This window comes from Mustela nivalis (genome assembly GCF_964662115.1).
Source record: "Mustela nivalis genome assembly, chromosome: 8".
Taxonomy (NCBI): domain Eukaryota; kingdom Metazoa; phylum Chordata; class Mammalia; order Carnivora; family Mustelidae; genus Mustela; species Mustela nivalis.
Window position 1 is genome coordinate 52,338,322 of NC_139027.1, and position 20,531 is coordinate 52,358,852.

The window sequence follows — 20,531 nt, forward strand, 5'->3', positions numbered from 1 at the left end:
CCAGCAGGCCAGATCTTAGTGATACTTAAGTCAAGGATCAGGCAAGAGCACTGTAGGCAGCCATGCTCGCTTAGATCAGGATGCAGTTTCAAGACACAGAGAGAAGTAGGGTCACCGGTAGGCACCCACTTCCGCTGAGCTGTTTACTATTCTATCTGCAAACATGTGCCATCAAGTTTATATGAACGCCCACCATAAAAAAGATATCAAAAACCAGAAGTCCAATTATATGAGAGTAAGAAATAAAATGACAGCCTAGAGAATCTTTTAGACCAAGATTGAGGTCCAAAGGTGGTGGTTGTCATTGTGGTTAATGAAGAATGACGTACACACTGAAAGGGGGGAAAAAGGAAGTGGATCCCATCTGGACAAAGGCCAACTCAATGTTGATTAAAATGAATAAGTAAAATGTTAACACACTGTCCTAAAACTCAGGATGAAATCTCAAACCTTACTTGTTAGGATTAAATAAACCATCATTAGAATGCTTAGTTTCTCACGTTGCTGGTGAACAGAGAGAGACTGCAAGGGGTGGCAGAGTGAGGGAAGGAGGGAAAGGAGAGGCCGGCAGGAGGGTGGAGAGCTGGGCAGGTAAGACGCAGGCCAAGGCAGCAGGAAAGCAAGCTGAAATAGGGGAGAGGGGAGAGGAAAGAGAAAGTTCTATAGTTAGGCAGGGGACAGAGAAACTGTACTTGTCACTTTCCAGGTGGACCTCCAGATAACTTATTACTGACTTTGGCTTTCTGGTTATTTCTCAGAGCAGTCACTTCTGTTCTCAGCTACCTGTTTTAGGAAGAAATGCTTGTTTCTATTGGAATTCTGAAAAGCGTGTGATATGTGACGGAATGGCCTTAAGTATTAGGAGTTTTCTTCGTGTGATCTTAGGTAGGTCTTAAAGTCCATTATATCTTAGTTACATCTTAAATTCCTTATGCTATACCTGACAAATCTTAGTTATATCTTAAAGTTGGCTTACCTTTCTTCCATGTCCCTGCTGGGGGCCAGTCACAACTCAGTGGCTAACGAGGAGTAGATTGTGCATCTCGCCGGATCGCTAGCTCTTCCCCTGCTTCCAGTCAGGGCCTCAGGGGCTGATCTCTGGCGAGCTTCCCCCAGGAGAGCTGATTGAGGAAGTCTCTGGATCTGGAATGTGACAAGCAGCTGTCCCTTCAGATATTTGCCTCTGATGTTGGTAACTGAGCAAAGGAGGGTCACATGGATATCAGTTAGTGTCTCACCTTTCCTCTTCCCATACTGTTCATTTGCACACCACACACAACTGGTGGTATCACCTCTCGTTGCCCCTCTCCATCTCACCCCTCTGGAAGAGGACTCTGAGGGCAGGGTCACATGTGGGGTGTGCAGAAGCCCCTCAGCTTGGGTTCTCATCCACCCCCCTCGACTATTACAGATATGAAGGGAGTTACTCAAAACCAAGCCAGCATCAGGCAGAACGCCACTGTCCCTTCGGGCTGGGCTCTGCTGGGGTTCCGAGGACTCTCTGTGCTGAGTGTTGTGATTATCTTCATCTGACAGGCCAGAAAATTGACAAGTAGAGAAGTCCAGAAAGTTGTCCCATTAGTACTGGAGCTGGGATCTCAACCTAGAACCTGCGAACGTCCATGAAATTTGGACTCCATCGCCGTGGCCTTCAAAAGCCCATTCCCTGTAGTCTCAGACAGTCTTTTGATGTAGAACCACCTCGGGTTTTATGACGGAAATACTCCTTTTCCTGGTAAAACTTCCATCTTCGGTAGGTCTAATTTTCTAAGAGATGGGGATTTGAATGAGTATCTGATAGGAAAAGAGTGTTCCAGTGTGTGGGAGGTTAGGCGGAAGGGAGGGAAGACAAGGCGTGGCCATGAATATGTGGGTGCTTCCAGCCTAGAATGGGCTTCTTGCAAAAGGTCAAAGGTCACTTGTGCCAGCCAACCGAGGTACTGGGAATGCCCCATTTCCTGGGAAATGAATGGACAATTCAGGGGCCTAGTCAGTCACTACTACTTCTTAGCTTTTAAGCCATAAATCTAAAACAAACAAACAAACAAGGGAAGCTCTTTAAGACTCCCTCAGCAATCTACTCTGATTGATTTTTATTCAGGGAAGATGCCAAAAATCCCCAATCCACTACAATTTGTTTTTTTGTAAGAAACTGAAAAGAAGGAAAACTCAAATGTTTTTGCTGTCCTTCACTTGAACGTTTCTAATCCAAAGTAAACAGGGGACCTCTGTCCTTTGTGTCGGACGGTGGCAGACACAGAGCCCTTGTTCAGGGAGCAAGCGCGGTACGGGCCCATCACAGACCCAGCGCACACTGAGGCCTGTGTCCCCGAGGGAGAGATGGGGCCCCGTGCCTGCGGCTGCTGGTGCAGCAGCGCAAACAGTTGGTGTTCAGACTTCTCTCTCCCAACCCAGTGATCATCTTTACCCTGACAAGAAAAGAGAAACCCTCTCATGGCTCTTTCTCCGCCACCCTGAATCCCACCAAACTGCCCTCACTGCCTTTCTCACTGAAGGAAATCAGTTTGTTCATTGTGGGATGTTTAAATCGGTATGGAGAAGAACAGACAAAGAGTCACTCCCTTTAACCACCAGCCCTAAGGCTTAGGCATGTAGTGTCTCAAGAGCCTCTGTTTCTCTATGCACATGTATTAACATGCTTACAGGAAGGGGCGGCATTCGGAGCATACTGGACGTTAGTTAGGGATGTATTGTAAAGAGTCCCCTAAAACATGGCAATTGGATTAAAAAATTAAATGTAGAAGGTGGTGGAACAAATGTAGAGGCGTATTTATTTCAGCTGTTGTTAACCCGGGGTCCATGCGTAAGCTTCAGAGTGTCCGTAAAGGCATATAATAATATGCACAGTTTGGCATATGAATGTAGGTAGACGTGGGTGTGAATATAGTTATAAACAGGGCTGTATGGGAAGTGTGGGGAAGATGCTTTGTAGTTTCCATCAGAATCTCTGACGTCTATGTGACCCCCAAACCAAGGATTTATATTAACCTGGTTTGGGGGGAAATTGCTAATATAGGAGACTGCCTACCACACAAAGGGTGAGAGTGTTAATGTGTTAAACTTTTCTGTAGGGCAGTCTGGGTACCTGAGTGTGAGTGTGTGAGTGTGTGTGTGTTTTAAAATACACACAGCATATTATGAACCTAAAATAATGCAAAACAGTGTAAATTGGTGGACAGAGATAGACAAATTAGTAATACAGAATATAAAGCCTGGGGTGGGTAGGGCCAGGAATAGAACATTTCTGTGCAATGGTGAAGGAATTAGTGCAAACCAGTACAAAAAGAATGGGGAAAGTTAATGAGAACCCAAAACCTTAAGGTTCTTCACCACCAAATCAGACTGTATGGAGAATGTTAATTAATATCCTTTTTTGCTTCCTGCCTGCTAATAGGAATGCTTCTAAAGTTTTCAAATGAAGGATTTCATCTGTGCCCATTTGGCACAGGTATTTCTTTTTTTTTTTTTTTTTTTCTTTTTTCTTTCTTTCTTTTTTTTTTTTTTTCACGTGCACCAGCCTCACCCCTGCAGGGAGCATGGGACAGGTGCCTGCTGAAGGACTGGCCTTGCCCAGCGCCCAGGACCCTGAGGTGGCCGAGGGATGCCCACGGGCTGGCCCCATGGCAAGGCTGGCCTGGCTGAGTAAGGCTGCCTGCTCCTCCAAAACCCTCTTCCCCCAACCAGAGCCGCCACGGACTGGCCACGGGCACCGCGCTCTGGCCAGATGATGACTCTCAGGGCCTTGGGGGCCAGCCAGATGACAGGAGACAGAGGAGCTTGGGCATGGCAACTGTGCCGTTGTCACCCGTTCAGGCTTCCCAGGTCACCCGTTCAGGCTTCCCAGGTCCTTCACCCAGTGCTCGTCCCTGTCCTGGTCGTAGTTGATGACGGCGTGCTGCTTGTCCACGCTGCGGGACTGCAGCATGAACTCACACTCATCCGGCCCCACGAAGATGAGCTCTCACGGGAGCCGGTGGCGGGTGCCGCTGCTGCTCACCAGGAACCAGGATGTGACGCTCATCTTGGCACCGGCCAGGCCCCTGTGGCCCTCCGCTCCCCGCCCTGCGCTAGGCTGGGGGACCCGCCCCCGCGGGTCAAGCGGAACCTGGGGCCGGAGCAGCCCGGAGTCCCGCGGCACAGGTATTTCTTATGCTCATGAAGTAGCCTATTTCTAGTTAACGAAGAACTTCTCCCACAACTATATATTTTATCTTTGATTTTAAAATGTGAAAAATGTGTAATTGTATGTGGGATGTACATTAACTAGACTTACTGTGATCATTTTGGACTGTATGCAAATATTGTAGCATTGTATATTATATATTATATATAAATATATATTATATATTAAAATTAATATATGTCCATTATATCTCAATTTAAAATGTAATTATTTACACTGATAAAATATTACCTGAATTACCAGAACAAATGCTACTTGGTCATAATAAATTGTTTTTGTTTTTAGGTAGGCTCCAAGCCCAACCTGGAGCCCAACACAGGGCTTGAGCTCACAACCTGAGATCAAGTATCAGATGCTTAACTGACTGAGCCAACCAGGTGCTCTGGTCATAGCAAATTATTGTAAGTAATGTTTTGGTGTGTGTGTGTGTTTTTTTTTAATAGGACTTTATTTATTTATTTATTTTTTAATTTTTAATTTCTTTTCAGCATAACAGTATTCATTGTTTTTGCACCACACCCAGTGCTCCATGCAATCCATGCCCTCTCCAATACCCACCACCTGGTTCCCCCAACCTCCCACCCCACGCGCCTTCAAAACCCTCAGATTGTTTTTCAGAGTCCATAGTCTCTCATGGTAAGTAATGTTTTGGATTTGACTTGCTCGCATTTTATTTACCTTTTCTCATCTCTGCTCTCAACTCAGATCTGTCTTTAGTTTCCCCACCCCCTCTTTTTGTTTATTTTTACTACTTTTGTTAGTCTGAGGTATCAGGGTTACTTTAGTTTGGAAGACTGGTTGTGGGGGGTGCCTGGGTCGTGCAGTTGGTTAAGTGACCGGCTCTTGGTTTCAGTTCAGGTCCTGATATCAGGGTCTTTTTTTTTTTTTTAATTTTTTATAAACATATATTTTTATCCCCAGGGGTACAGGTCTGTGAATCACCAGCTTTACACACTTCACAGCACTCACCAAAGCACATACCCTCCCGGTATTTACCCTAAAGATACAAACGTAGTGATATCAGGGTCTTTAAATCAAGTCCCATGTTGGGCTCTGCAATCAGCATGGCGTCAGGTTAAGACTGTCTCTCCCTCTCCCTTGGCCCCTGTCCCCATTTCTCTCTAAAATAAATAAATTTTGGAAGGGGGAGGAAAGAAAGAAAGGGGTACCTGGGTGGATTAGTCTTTAAGTGTCTGCTTTCAGCTCAGGTCATGATCCCAGGGTCCTGGGTTTGAGTGCCACATCTGGCTCCCTGCTCAGTGAGGAGCCTGCTTCTCCCTCTCCGCCGCTCCCCCTGCTTGTGTTCTCTCTCCCTCTTAAATAAATAAATAAATAAAATCTTGAAAGAAAGAGATAGGGAGAGAGGAAGGAAAGAATGGAGGGAGGGAAGGAAGAAAGGAAGGAAGGAAGGAAGGAGGAAAGAAATAAAGACTAAATTGGGACACTTTCCATCCTCTTTTATGTTCTGGACCATTTTAAACAACAAGGACATTAAATTCCTTGAGGGCTAAAAGAAATATACTTTATAACGTGGAACAGGCACCATTCATCGAGTAATTATTTAACAACGTTTCCCTTTCTTCCCTGATTATTAGTCTTTTCAAGTTTCTACTTCTTCTTAAGCCAATTTGGCATGTAGATCTTCCTAGAAAAGTGAATCATTTAAATGAGATTTTTCAAATTCATTGAGTTATACTCTATTCTTATAATTAAGAAATCTTTTCTGCATATGTTCTATCCCATTTTTAATTCCCAACTCTTTATGACTAGTCTTACCATGCTTTTACTATTTTTTCTCAAAAATGCTTTTGCATTTTGATTTTTGTTTTTCCTAATTTATTAATTTGTACCTTAATTGTGACCCTGTATTTCTGCCTTCCTTAGGTTTTACTTTTTTTAATTTCTATTTTAGTCAAATTGTTATTTCATTTAGTTTATTTCTTAATAGTAAAAGAAAATTTATGGCTATAAATTTTTCTTTGCATAGCTTTGCCTGAATCCCAAACATTTTGATTTTGTTTCATCACTTACTTTGTAACACAATTTTAATCTTCTCTTGGATCCCAGAGCAGTTTAGGAATAAATTTCATTTCCAAGTGATTGTATGTAAAATGTCCTTTTGTTATTAACTTCTACTTTAATTGTATTACAGTTAATGATTGTAGTCTAAACAGTTTTTTCTTCTTGGAATTTATTAAGGTTTCATTTGAGGGTCAGGATACAATCAATTCTTAAATATCTTTGAAGAATAGTTGAAAGGAATGTATTTATATTTGCAGAATAGGAAATTTTGATGGATACAGTAAATTAATTTTTTGGATAAATTACTCAAATGCATCATGACCTCACCTCGTTTTTACCCTTTTGAGGTGTCACAGACAGAAAGAAATGTTCACATTTCATAATGCGTATCCGTTATCTATGGCTGCATAAAAAACCACTCCAACATTTATGGTTGAAAACAATGACATTTTATTATTTCTCCTGATTCTGTGAGTTGGCTGGTTTCCCTCTTACAGCTGAATTCAAATGGTGGACCAGATGGGGTTAGGTTAAGGAATGGTGGCTTGTTTCTCTTCCATGTGCTTTCCCATCCTCTAGTAGACTAGCTTGCCTGTCTTCTACCCATGATGGCAGAAAAATTCCAGGGAAGCAAACCCTAAGGCACCAGCATTTTAAAATCTCTGCTTGTACCATCCTCTTTACTAAAGTCCCACTGAACCAAGCTAGACACGTGGCCAAACCCGGGTTTGGTATGGAAGGGGACTACCCAAGGCCAGGAGTAACGGGAAATGTGCTTCAGTGGGGGCCATTAATATCACAGTCTGCCACACACATGAATTGTAATTTGTCTTTGTAGCTCCCGTATATTTCTAGTAGTTTTGATTAAGATAATCCTGTTTAGAGACTCTTTTTTTTTATTTTTTTGGCTGCAAATTTTCGTTTTCTTAGTATTACCTCATTGGATTTCTTTTGGTTTGCATTTACAGGCAATTGTTTTTGCTTTTTACATCACTGTTGAGTATGTTTCTTAAAAGCCTGTAGCTGGATTTTGTCTTTTAAAAGGTGAGTTAGGGATGCCTGGGTGGTTTGGCGGGTTAAAACCTCTGCCTTCGGCTCAGGTCATGATCCCAGGGTCCTGGGATTGAGCCCTGTATCGGGCTCTCTGCTCAGCAGGGAGCCTGCTTCTCCGCCTCTCTCTGCCTGCTTCTCTGCCTATTTATGATTTCTACCTGTCAAATAAATAAATAAAATCTTTAAAAAAAAAAAAGGTGAGTTAAAACTATTAGTGTTTAATGGGAACACAGACACATGTGTGCTTCCTTCTACAGAACATCTGATCATATATAAGCTTTCTGGTTTTCACATTTCTTGCTAACTCAATCTCTCTCTCTCTCTACCTCTTCTCCCGTTTTTCCTCTAGAAGTTTGGATGCTACGCATTCTATTTTTATTCTATTACTAGTTACCTTTAATTTTTTAATGAATCTGTGTATCTATCAAAGAAGAATTTTACAGTAGCTCTTCAATGAAAGAGGACAAAATAAGCACATTTTTATTTCCCCTTCTCCTATGCCACCCTGGCCTCCCAGTTTCTGTAATAACCTGGCCTTTAGATTTAGATGATTATTATGACTTAATCACAACTCCTAACCAATGCATATATGTTTTCTTTCAAGAATTATCTTTGTGTGGTACAGTTGGTTGAGCCTTGAGTCTTGATTTTGGCTTAGGTCATGATCTCAGGATCGTGAGATCGAGTCCCACAACTGGTTCAGCACAGAGTCTGCTTGAGACTCTCTATGCCCCCCACCAATAAATAAATAAATATTTTTTGAAAAGAATTATCTTCAATAGTTTTATTAAATTTCCAACCATAACTTCAACTTCACATATCAGACTCCATTCCAGTGGCTCGGACATTAAGGGCATTTAATTATATAGCACAAGAAGGAGGGATGTGGGAGACAGGTCCAGGTTGGTCCAGCAGCCCTTACATGTCAAGGTGCTGTGTGTGCATCTCTCAGATTCTCTTGACCTTCTCCTTGTGGTCACAAGATGGGTGTCATACTCCAGATACTTCATCTCTAAACAACCGTCTTCAAGGCAAGAAGAGAGGTCACCTCATTGCCTTTTTTTTTTTTTTTAGGTTTTTTTTTTTTTTTTTAAGATTTTATTTATTTGACAGACAGAGATCACAAGCAGGCAGAGAGGCAGGCAGAGAGAGAGGAGCAAGCATGCTCCCTGCTGAGCAGAAAGCCCGATGCGGGGCTTGATCCCAGGACCCTGAGATCATGACCTGAGCCGAAGGCAGAGGCTTTAGCCCACTGAGCCACCCAGGCGTCCCCTCACTGCCTTTCTTTATCAGGAAGCAATTCTCCCCCAAGAAGACTGACAGGAGACTTTCCCTGACATTTCTTTTTGGGAGCCCCCCCCCCCCAAAAAAGGAGCAGAGCGAGAAGGAGAGAGAATCTTGAGCAGGCTCCATGCCTACCACAGAGCCTGATGTGAGACTCGATCTCATGACCGAGATCATGACCTGAACCAAAATCAAGAGTCAGACACTTACTGACTGAGCCACGCAGGCACCTCATCTCTGACATATCACTGTTCAGAACTCGATCACATATCCAGCCCTAGGCCAGACATCAACAATGGACGGTGAATTGTCTTGCTTCATCCTCTGCATCTGGGCATGTTGTCAATCACACAAAATTGGGATTCTGTTAGTAGAAAGGGAAGGAAAATGGGCATCCTCCTGGTATCCAACAGTGTGTGGCACAATGTATTAAAAATCAGGCATTGGGCCCATTAAGTTCTGATTTCATCATTCACTCCTATGTCTTTTAGACTATTTCTCTTGCATTATCGAGTTTATTTGCTTTGCTGGAACACTTTCTGTGGAATCTTTTTTTTTTCCCCCTCAGTTGGGTGGCAACTGAATGGTTTATGTTTTTAAAGCTGCTTGTCTAAGATATCTTGGTAAGAAACAGAAATTTTTGTCACAGTCACTTCCTCCCCAAAATCCCATGCATATTGCTTTGTTGTCTTTGGCATTTATATAGCAAACAAAAGATTTTTTTTTCCCCCCTGAGGTAAGCTGAATTCTTCTGAGTGGCTTCACAAAGCAGAGAACACTTTACTTGTTCATTGTTGAATCCCTAGTGCCTAACTCAGTGCCTGGAACATAACAGGCTTGTCATGGAATGAATGGATGGAAGAAAACAATTAAGAGCCAGTTGTCTTTGGAGACTTTCAAAAGAGCAGTTTTGCCGTCATATTAAAGAGTTTCTTTCCCCCGGCATGTAACTACATCAAGCTAGCTGGGAGCCACTTTGGCTGGCCTCACCACTGCTCCCATGGTGATGTTCTTGTCCGTGCCAGGCATCAAATCTGAAGCCCCTCAGTGGGCCCCTTGCCCTGGGTGCACCCCCATACCTGGGCCCTTTCTGGGTGCTTCAAGAGGGAGGAGATGGCCCCTTCCAACTTTCCTGGGATTAATTTTGCACACACTCTTTGTCACAGCCAACTTTGGGAGCATTACTGGGTTCTGGTGGGAGTCTCTCCCTAGAGAGACTGTTCTCGTCTGTGAAGGAATTGAAGGTTGTCAAACCCTTCTCTCAAACTGGTTTCATCTGCATTAAGTCTCATAGAAATTCCTTGAAGTGTCTGGTATGTGGGTGTACTCCTTGTTCAGTTTTGAACAATGACAGATTTCCCCCTATCATTATTTTCCTTTGGCTGTTTCAATGGGAGTTGGGAAGAAAGGCAGGATGAGAAGTTCAATTTGAGGGTTTAAATGTCACAGAATGGCAGTCTTTCCTTGCACCTATCGTAGGCTCTTTAGACCAAGTCCCCTCCACCTTATAGACCTATGGGAGGTATACGCCCCTCCTATCATCACTAACCACTCCCATCCAGGGTTCGAGGACAGGTTCTCCTCTATCAGCTCTAAGCCTTGCTGGGCACCCTATGAAAAAGATTTTTAATATCTTGGCTTTGTCTTTCTCAGTCTCAAATCTTATCTCTCAGATCTCTTCTGTCCTTTGGCTCTGAGCTTAGGGGGAATTTCTTGAGTTTATCAGGCAGATTGAACCATCATTGAAAAATACATCACTTAGTCTCCTTTGTACAACTCTTCTTTGGATTCCTCCTTCCTCAGTTCCTTGTGTTTTCTTTTCCCTGTCTCCCTGTTGCCTCTCTGGATCATCTCCACCCAATTTCCTCCAACATTGTTAGTTTTACTTGCCTAAGGATTTCTAGGCATATGATTTCGGACTTTCCCCTCCACACTCCTAAGAATTCTGGGGACCATCTTCTCAGAAACGTATGGCTGCTGGGGGGACAGCAGCAAAGGCAAGATTGAAGGCATAGCTTTTCTGCCTCCAAGCATGTTTGATGGGATAGTTTGACATCAGCTGAGCTGAATCCTCTGGGTACCTCTACTGCTTCCTGGTCATCTAGGCAGTTCACAGGCTACATGAGAAAATGATGTCTTTAGTCACAGCCAGCCGGTAACTTCCAGTCTTAGATACTGACCAGTGCCTCGGTGTCTTGGCCCTGCGTGTACCACCCATGGAAGCATCAACCTCCAGACTTCACTAGTGGGCATTAGGGCCATGCTGTGATATTCCTTGGGGAGGAAAGAGTCAAGCTTAGTATGCAACTCAGTGTGCATTCCAAAGGTAGAGAGCTGGGGGTGGGGGGTGGGAAACATTAAGCAGAAGGTCAAACCACTCTTTGGACAACATTGGCCATGAAAATCACCCAGGTAGCTGAGGGACAAAGCCAATGCACGTCATAGATTCACACTCCGCCCATTGTGTTGATGAAAACTGTAAAAATGGATTCAGCACAAGGTTTCCTATTTTTCTTTTGACTAAAGGTAAGGAATATACTAATAGCTGAGGTCGTAGACGGGCCTGATACTCAGACAATACCTTACATTGGCTTAGATTTCTGTTCCTAAATCCCTTGACACAGTAAAATCTCTTCACTCTGTCTAAAGAATTCTCCAGAGTTCTTTATAAACACACACACTCACTCTCTCTCTCTCTCCTTCTCTCTCTCTCTCACACACACACACACACACACATACACACACCATCTGACCTTTGCTATCCTATTGGGCCAGGCACCCTTTTCTGGTTTCCCTCTGAGCACCCCATCTGCTGCTATCACTGAGGAAGGTCCCAGAGCCACCTGAAGCCAACTCTGGTCATTGCTCCGGAAGCTTGTCTGCAGGGACTGCCGTCCCATCAGTGCTGCGGCCCAGAGCTGTACTCCCTCCCTAAGAATGCCCGGGCCATTTACTCACTAATATTGTGGGCGATTGCCAAGCTCAACAGTAAGCTCAGCTGGCTTGAATCATTCAGGGAAGACTCTTGCTTGTGGGCCCACAATCTCTTCCCAGATGAATCAGGAAAGAGGGGGAGGCTGATTACAGTGAAGAAGGGGACTCTTTAAACATATGCTCTGTAATAAGTATGTAGAAGAAAGGAAAGGGAAAACTGACGGTGGGATTTTACCAGCCGCTGAGTAAAGCACAACACAGTTCTTTTGTTTGCATAGGGAGGAGAGACTGTCATTGGCTTAAGACAGAAGGGACAGTCCTTGAGCTCAAGGCCAGCTGAAGCAAGTGTGTGCAAAGGCAGCCCAGGCGTATTCCTAGTGGGACGGCCATATATTCATCAGGCAGCACATGGACACAGAATCAGGACCTTCGGCAGCCTGGTGAGACAGATGCCGTGCCTACAGGTGAAGAATGCTGGAACGTCACATGGCTCAGAGAGCGATGTATTCCATACGGCTAAAATACAAAAATATCACACCGTCTTTTAGGAAAAAATGATTTCTTGACTTTAAATCACATCCTCCCCATTGCTCTTACATCACAGGTTGAGAAACCAAATTCAGAACTCCTGAGGAACCTGTGAAGCTAACCCCATAGGAAGGCACGCTCACACATGCACACGCACCGTAGACATAAGCAAAAGAAGTGGTGTGGAAATGATAAAATATGGATCATGCTAGGAAATTGAGAGAGGGGCAGGGTGTGTCCACTGAGAGACTTTCCCTCAACAATGGCTGTAAGTTTTGATAACAAATACGGTGCTAAGCCTGCAGATATGTTCCTGTATCTAATCCTCACGTCGACCCAATGAGTTAGGTATTATCCTTATTAAAAATGTGGACACTGAGGCAGCTTGGCAGAGAAGCCAACACATGAGCTCATTTTGCTTTCAGATTTGGGCTCTGCCACTTGCAAGCTTTGTGACTCTGGGTATTTACTAAATTCTCTCGGTCTCAATTATTTTCAAATAAAGGGAAGATGGACTCTATTTCATAAGGTTGTTGTGAGGACTGGATGAGACATGGAAGATGCCCAAGGCAGAATATTCACGTTTTAGGATATTAGGTTTCCTCCCAGCTCTATAAATAAATGTTCAGAAATGATCTCAATTCAGTCTACAGAAAAATGTTTAAATGCTTTGTAAGAAAATGCTGATTATCTGTTTGACACGAATGAATTGGAAGGTTTATAAAACCGTAGATGTGGATCTTGAACATGTTGGCAGAGAATTAAGAATTTCAAAGCACTAGATGTACTTTGATTGGAGTACTCTTTAGTTTACAAGATATCGAATTATCTCTTGATTAAAAAGATTTCACAGTCCTGAAGGGGACAAGCTCATTGGTTTGATTCTACTACTACTTCCCCCCACCCACAACTCTGTGTGTGCACAGCAGGCAGAGAAGGGAAGACTGCTGAACTGACTCTTGCCAGCCTGAGCAGCTAGCTCTCCACCATTGTGAACTTGATGAGTGCCTCCCGGCAGGGAACAAGAGGATGGGTCCATTTTCCAGTCCTAGCTGGGGGTCCTAGAAAACGGGAGAAGGGCACTGAAAACTGATTCCTTCCCTACTGTGACCAAGGCAGGCTAGTCTAGGAAGGAGATCAAAGGGCCACCAGAACAGGTCAATACCAGCCTGAAGGAGGTGGGCACTGAAGGGAGTCAGGGACCACTTACTAAAGAGAATGTGTGTATTTACTGTGTGCAGGCATGGTGTGGACACAGGAAAAGATGTACTCCAGAACTTACCACACAGCCCTCACTGCAGATGATTAAGGGTTGAAAGAACAGCAAGTATCCTCTGACAAATGTATTGAAAGGAATGGTTTCCCAAAGTAAATTTAGGGTGTTTTCAAAATCCTTTTCTACACTGGTGTTTCCTGCCAAATGTTGAGGCCAGCCGCCTGATGCCTCCTTTTCCAAACTAGGCCCCTCAGCTCCTATGAAACATACTTAACAGAAGTCAACCCTGAAAGTCTGAGTTTTAGGCCAAGAAAACAGCAAGAGATTTCCCCCCACCTCAACTGCCCAGCCACCCACCCAAGGAAAGTGGGTCTAACCTAAGCAGCCAGGCGGGAGGGGTCAAGAGAAAAGATTTAGTCCCTCAGCTTGGGACATCTGGAAAATAAGATGGGTTACTGCTTCTTGAGGGCATACAGTCCTCTAAGAACCATCCTCAGGGGACTTTGGGATAGTCCCCAAGAAACCTATGGGTCTTCCATTCTCCACCCAGAAGATCTTCCCTCCATGCCCTCCACTTGTCCAAATGCCGGCACCAGGGGCCAGTTCCCAGCCACAAATCCTTAAAGAGCCGCCTAGGTGGCTCCAGCCCATACATCCCTCTCTCTGGCCCCCTTGCAGCAAGCTACCCGTTCTTGGCCCCAGCTGCCTGTGGCGGGGTGCGGGGGGGTGGGGGGTGGGGGTGGACTGGGGTGGTACTAATGGTGGATAACCAGGTACCTTTAGAGACCCATGGTCATTATTCATCCCAGGCCGGATATATGAAAGCCCGGGGATCTTAACAATGTGCCCTGGAGGCCGGCATTCCTATCATCGAGAATTCTTCATCGGGATAAGGGTGCGGGTAGGAAACCTAGCTGAACAAATTCTCTTGATTCTGGAGAGCCCTCTCCTAGGGCCAAGTCCTGGCAGGCGGCGGGCGAAGCTTGCCGGTCCCGTTCCGGGCTGCGTCCCCAGTCCCCGGCCGGGAGAGCCCCCAGCAGCCGTCCGCGCAGGTGCCGGACGTCCGCGCGGCTCCGCTCCCCCGCGCAGAGCCTGGAAGCGACCACCGCGTCCGCACTCTCGAGCTGCGCGGCGGCCGCACGGCGCGGCTACTCTGAGGCTAAGTCGGGCGCTTCCTGCCTTCCCGGCCGCCCGGGTGCCGGGCTCGCGCGGCGGGGCTCCGAGATTCCCCCGCTCGGCTCGCCCCGCCCCGCCCGCCGCCGCCCGCGCCCTGCACCGTGCGCGCGGCGTCCCCGCCCCCAGCCCCACACCCCCACCCACTGTGGCCGTAGGGGGGCACCCCCACCGGGGCGGGAGGGTGGTCCGCGGTGGCCCGGTCGCCGAGTGGCGGAGAGGTGACGGTAACCGCCTTCCCATTTCCGCCCGGCCGGCCGCTCAGCGGGGTGAGTGCGGCAGAGAGCGCTCGGTCCTGCCTCCGCCCGCCCGCGCCGGGGGCTGGCCTTGCCTCGCCGGCGCCTTTTTCCCCCGCAGCGCGGCGCCGCTTCGCCACTCGGGCACCGCAGGTAGGGCAGGAGGCTGGAGCGCCTGCTGCCCGCCGCCCGCCGCCCGTAAGATGGTCCCCTCGGCTGGACAGCTCGCCTTGTTCGCGCTGGGTACGTACGCTGCCTGCTGCGCGCCCCGAGCCACCTGCCCTCGGCGACACCCCGCTTTCCCCTGGCCCCTCCATTGCTCTTTTCCCGGGGGTTTTCTGCGTCCGCCTAGGAGAGTCGAGGGAGGCTCCTGCTTTTCAAGGGTTGGGGGCTGTGCGGGGGCAAGAGGGAGTCACGAGGGCTTCCTAAATATTTGGGGAGCCCCTTCCGAAGGGGGGGACCGTGGAGCGCCCAGGCTTTCCCTGGGGAGTGGCCGCCCGGGCCGTGCGTGAGAACGCCGGCCGGGGAAGGGGAAGCGGTGTGTGAACGGGCTTGAACTTTAATCCGCCGCGGCTGTGTGTTCTTCCACTTGCTCACACCTACCTGCATACCTGGCAGTATCCCACCAAGCCCGTCTACGCGGACGGCGGTGAGCGTAGACGCGATGGGAGCGGCGGGCGTCAGCCCCTAAGGCGGGACCCTGCCCGCTTCCCAGTCGTACCCCCTGCCTAGCCGTGAGCCCCAGTGACGGGCAGATGGTCACAATCAGCAGAGGCGCCCTCAATCTTCTAACTTGAGGAGCTCTCGAGCTTTGGGGTATGTTTTGGATTTTTGTGCGGATTAATTGTTCTTTTAATTAACTTCCCTGGGAGAAGTGGTTGAAGTGTCAGCCGAGGGCAGGAGCGAAACCCTAGACGGAGAGTTGCCAGTTTCCTTTGAGTTTGTTCTTGGAAGGGAACGAGAGATGGGGGAAGGGAGGGGACGTTTAACCCGGCGAACCTGGGTCCTGTCTGTGGAGCCCTTGAGTTTTTCCGCGGTGAAGTTCACAGGTCTGCGTGTAAGTGGTGAGGGGTGCAGCGCCGTGCGCTGGCCGGCCGGCCGGCTCTCGCCCCTCGCGGCGCCCGGCCTCTGCGGTGTTGAGACAGCCGGTTAATAGCCCAGGTGTCCAGGTTTATTGGTGCAGCTCCCTGAAATGAATTCCTCAGTCAGTGTCCTCTGAGTTTACCCCTGTAAAGCAAGTAGCTCCTACCTGGAGAATTTATTGGAGCCTGAGAAGAGCTGTGGAACCCTCCCAACCCACCTGCACCCCTAATGCCCAGCCCCACAGCCTCACCCAGTTTCAGGGGGCTTGCAGAGCCGCCTGTAATCCTGCGCCTGAAACGCTGAGAAAGAGAAAACGGGGGTGGGGGGTAGGGGGTGCGGTGGCAGTAGTGGAACCCAGTGCTCTGGGCTGTACCCTCCCTCACCTGAAACTCACCAACAGGTGGCATGATTCTGGGCGGCTCCCCCCTTCCCAAAACCCTTTTAGGTTTTTTGTATTGATGGTTGTTCTGATTTTATATATATATGTGTATATATATATATATATATATATATATATATAATTTTTTTTTGAAGCAACAAAACGTGACCAATACATCAGAAGCCTTCCGTTTGTGGGTGCCTCTGCGATGTGTTTTGCAAATTCTGGCAGTAATGGTCATAATAGCTAATGCTCTCTGAGTACTTACTCTGTGCCCGGAACTGTTCTAAATGCTTTAGATGATTTCATTAACTTTTCTCACCAACCTGATGAAGAAGGTATCATCTTCATTTTACAGAGGAGGAAAAGGAAGCACACAGGCCCACCATTAGTAAGTAGTTGGGTCAGGATTATTAGAGTGTGGAAGAATTGAGGGTTTGAAATGTCACCTGTCGTCACCATAGTCTCCTCTCCAGATCTGGGGACTTTTCATGAAGGAGAGATTATATGGAATGCCCAAGAACTTGTTAAATTGGGTTTTCTGGTGGACTCCGAGGATCTCAAGGAGGCCTTAGGTTATTAGCTGAAAATTAGAGATGGGAAATGATAAAGGTGTGCAAATTTGAGAACACCTTTGAAAGTTGCCCTGCCCCCCCATACTGCACTTGCCCATGAAGACTGCAAGCATTCATCATGTTATTTTTCCTTTTTGCCGAAGAGTTGAACCTTATCTTTGCTTCCTTCCTTGAGAAAAAGATGTATAAACCTAAAAAGGTTGATCAGTGTGTAAAAAAGCTGCTCATACAATTCCAAAATAGAAGCAGTTGAAAAAAGAAAAAAGGAAAAGGCAGGATACCCATTTTTTTGTTTTGTATTTCTTAAAAAAAAAAAAAAAAAGCCGTTCGTTCTGATCATTGACTACAACTTCTGCCTCCGACCTCATTTTCTGCTAGATTACTAAACAGCACTCATCAGTGCCACATGCATCTTTAATTTGCACATTTCCTCCAGTGCTGCTTCCCTCTCTAATTTTTCTTAAATTAGTTGAAGGCAGTTCTAGGCAAATCAGCAAATCGAAAAAACCAAGATCTCTCCCCTCCCCAGCTTTCGTAGGGACAGTCTGAAAAGGAGTGGGTTGTTTGTAGTCTCAGCTGATGTTCCTGATTACTTGAACCTGAGCGTTGATTGATGTGTTGGCAGAGAGCAGGCGGAGACTGTTGCTTAAAAGGCAACACTGGAAACGTCATCCAGGTTCCTGTGGTGGCTGCCCTCCATGTCGGACTTCCGTCACTGGCCAGGCACACCTCACAGGGGCTTGTCACCTCCAGTCCCACATCCTCCTTTGTGAGCAGGGAGCAAGATGTGTGCTCTTGGGCAAGTTACTTAGCTTTTCCGTGCCTTGTTTTCCTCATCTGTAAAATGTTGCTGTGAATAGGGTGGTTAAGTATATTTAATGAACATAGAACGGTGCCTGTCTTGTAGTAGGAGTTGAAAAAAATCTTAGGGCCATCATCCATCACCATTGTCGTTATAAAATTGGACCCCTTAGAGTTCCAGATGTCCTAGCAGGTTGTATCCATTCTGCAGCTGGGAGCTTTCAGCTCTCCACCCTTCCTAAGCCAGGAAATACCACCTAACCTAGAAACCTACTTAACGATTTTAGTGAGTCTCATTGGGCAAATACCAATTCAAGCAAGTTTAGAATCGGGGGGGGGGGGGGGGACATCATGAATTTCTAAATTTTTGATGCAAAACATTTGCCTTTCCTCCAAAGGAAAGGGAGCCCCCCTATGGCAACAGTACGTTCAGTGGTCAGTTTATTGAGGTCACCACTAAGTTTCAGTTTTCTCGGTGAGAATAATAAAACTGCACCTACCTCACAGGTTGTTACGAGAATCAGATGAGATAGTAAATACAGAAGCTGTTTATAAACTATACAAATAAAGAATGACACAGAAAATGAAATTGATTTTATAATCCAGAAATAAACATTATTATGTTTATGGTAGCTCCCAGAAATAGGACTGTGTGTAGCTTAAAAAATGGTCCTAGGACACTCAAGTGTCATTAAGGATGGGTAGAGATGAAGCCCCTTTCCCTGTGGATTTGGGGCCGAGGGACCAGTAGGGGGCAGGAGCTAAGACAATCTTCCAGAGTAGACCGCGTAGGTTTGCCCAGGACACATGTTTTCCTTATTGGGCAGCCATAATTAGGGAAAGTTCACTTAGAACATAGGCTGTTAAGGTGTATATGGAAGCCTTAGAGACTAAGTTTCCCATATTTGCTTTTCCAAAACTTGGTTTCCTAGGATAAAGAGATCTTTCTGTAAATATTCAATGTCCCCTGCAAAGGGGACCTTTCTTACAGGAGTAAATGATGCTTCCTGTTTCTATGGTAACATAGGAAAACTAGCTGACTTTTCCATTAGACCTATCTCTAAGGGCCTTTTGAAAGTGTGTTTGAACAAAGTCCTACTCTTCAGGCTGCCCACCGAAAGGGATGGGCCGTGGGAAGTGGGGCGTGGGTCAGCCAAGACAGGACGAGCCTGACACGCCCAACTGGGCATCTTGTGCTTGGTTTCACATGTAAAAACCGCTGTAGGACCTTCCACAGCAGTGTCCTAGAACCACGGCCACCTGGAGGGCTTGGTACACCAGGTTGTCCTGCAGGAGGTGGGAGGGTTTGTGTGTCTGACAGGTGTCTAGGTGTCACTTATGCCGCTGGTGGAGAGGGAAGAGAGGGACACTTGGAGGACCATCGCTCTTCAGCCAGTTGATGTTCGGGCAGCTTCTGGCTTAGCCAACTGCGTTTCATCTAGTCTGTCCTGACATTTCTGAATGCTGCTGTGGGTTTATGAGCCATTATTAAAAGGTGCTCCTGCAGCCTGTCTTGTTGACCAGAGCAGAGCAAGAACTCTTGCTGAGATCTCTTAATTGTCATTAAGTGTTCTTGACCTTTGGCCCTGGAAAACGTGATGGTCCTTTCTTATTAGGCTTAAGTAGACCAACACTAAGCATGTCACACTTTCTTTGGGGGGGGTTGCCAAAAATTGACCGTTGTTTTGCTGCCATTTCAACAATTTTTAATGACCTCAATTTAAAGTATGAATTGAATTCTGTGCTAAAGGCTAACCTGGTTAAGATTGCATCTAGGGCCACCTGGATGGCTCAGTCGGTTAAGGGTCCAACTCCTGATTTGGGTGGGCTCAGGTGGAGATCCTTGGGGTAGTGAGATGGAGCCTCCATTAAGCTCTGTGCTCAGGACAGAGCTGGCTTGAGATTCTCCCTCTCCCCCTTTTCCCACTCACTCTCTCTTGCTCTCTAAATAAATAAAATATTTTATGATTGCATCTAAATAGAGAATTCGAGTACTTTTACCGTGACTTCTGGTTTTGTTATGCTTTTTTTTTCTCCTTGTGAAATGTCAAGTATAAAAATTTTTCATGAAAATCAGGAAAGCCTAAAATCCAGGCTACCAGAACCATCTCTTAGGAGCTCTTCAAGTACAAGGCACATTCCCTTTAGATGAGCTCTAAAAATCTGGATAGTCTTGGGGGTGCCTGGTTGGCTCAGTTGGTTAAGCGACAGACTTTTGATTTTGGCTCGGGTCATGAGCTCAAGGTGCTGGGATCGAGCCCCACATAAAGACCTGGCTCTTTGCTCAGTAGGGGGGTCTGCTTTAAATCTTTTCCTTCTGCCCCTCCCTTCCCACGCCCCACTCACACGTGCTCACACTCTCTCTCATAAATAAATCTTTAAAGATATATATCTGAGTAGTCTTTTCACACATTATGAATTGGGTGTACTGAATATGACTTGAATATGGAAGTTTGTTGAAATGGAATTTTATGTCTTTATGAGTGCCTTTTGTGTTTTCCCTTTAAGTCAAAGGAAACAAATTTCACATGGAGTCTTTCCCCAGTCAAGGGAATTCTGTGCTCAGCATTTTTGCTTTTAATTTGTTGTTGTTGTTGGGAGCGGGGTTTCCTTCCCTACCTTGAAAAGCTTTCAGTTTCCCCCACCTTAGTCTTTGTATTTCTCAAGTATTTGTGGAGAGATGGTTAAGGACTTCCTCAAGAAGGGATGTACATATAAACTACTTATTTGTAACAAGCTTGTATGATGCCTTGCCTTCTTTGGCTTCAGTCTTTGAATGTGTTAGCTTTTCTGGCTGGGAACCTTAGCAGTAGAGTTCGGGTCCCTCCAAGTCCTGCCTTGGATTGATATTGGTTGGTGCTTGTCTTCTCTACTAGGTGGAGGGTTCCTTAGAGACAGAGATCCTGGGTCTTCGTCTCTTCCCTTGGCCTATTCAGAGAACGGGTAGAGCCTCAGAGGAGACCACTAAGCACTTGATGATCCCCTTGGGGTATCTGGTCCTGGATTCTCCGAACTGTAGACTCAGTTGGCAAACATTTGGCCA

General features: G+C 46.2%; 1 protein-coding gene and 1 long non-coding RNA gene across 2 annotated transcripts in view; both read left to right on the forward strand.

Moving 5' to 3' along the window:
* The first annotated feature begins 3,844 nt into the window (after positions 1-3,844).
* Positions 3,845-11,839, forward strand: LOC309871147. The gene is made up of 3 exons (XR_014315060.1): positions 3,845-4,161; positions 4,490-4,605; positions 11,776-11,839. It is a non-coding gene; the product is annotated as an uncharacterized lncRNA (long non-coding RNA).
* Positions 11,840-14,330: 2,491 nt separating this feature from the next.
* TGFA (transforming growth factor alpha) overlaps positions 14,331-20,531 on the forward strand; it is a 108,004-nt gene continuing 101,803 nt past the window's right edge. Inside the window, exon 1 of the mRNA XM_082746589.1 lies at positions 14,331-14,893. Coding sequence (XP_082602715.1) covers positions 14,854-14,893 — 40 coding nt within the window. The 5' untranslated portion in view covers positions 14,331-14,853. The remainder of the gene's footprint in view (positions 14,894-20,531) is intronic.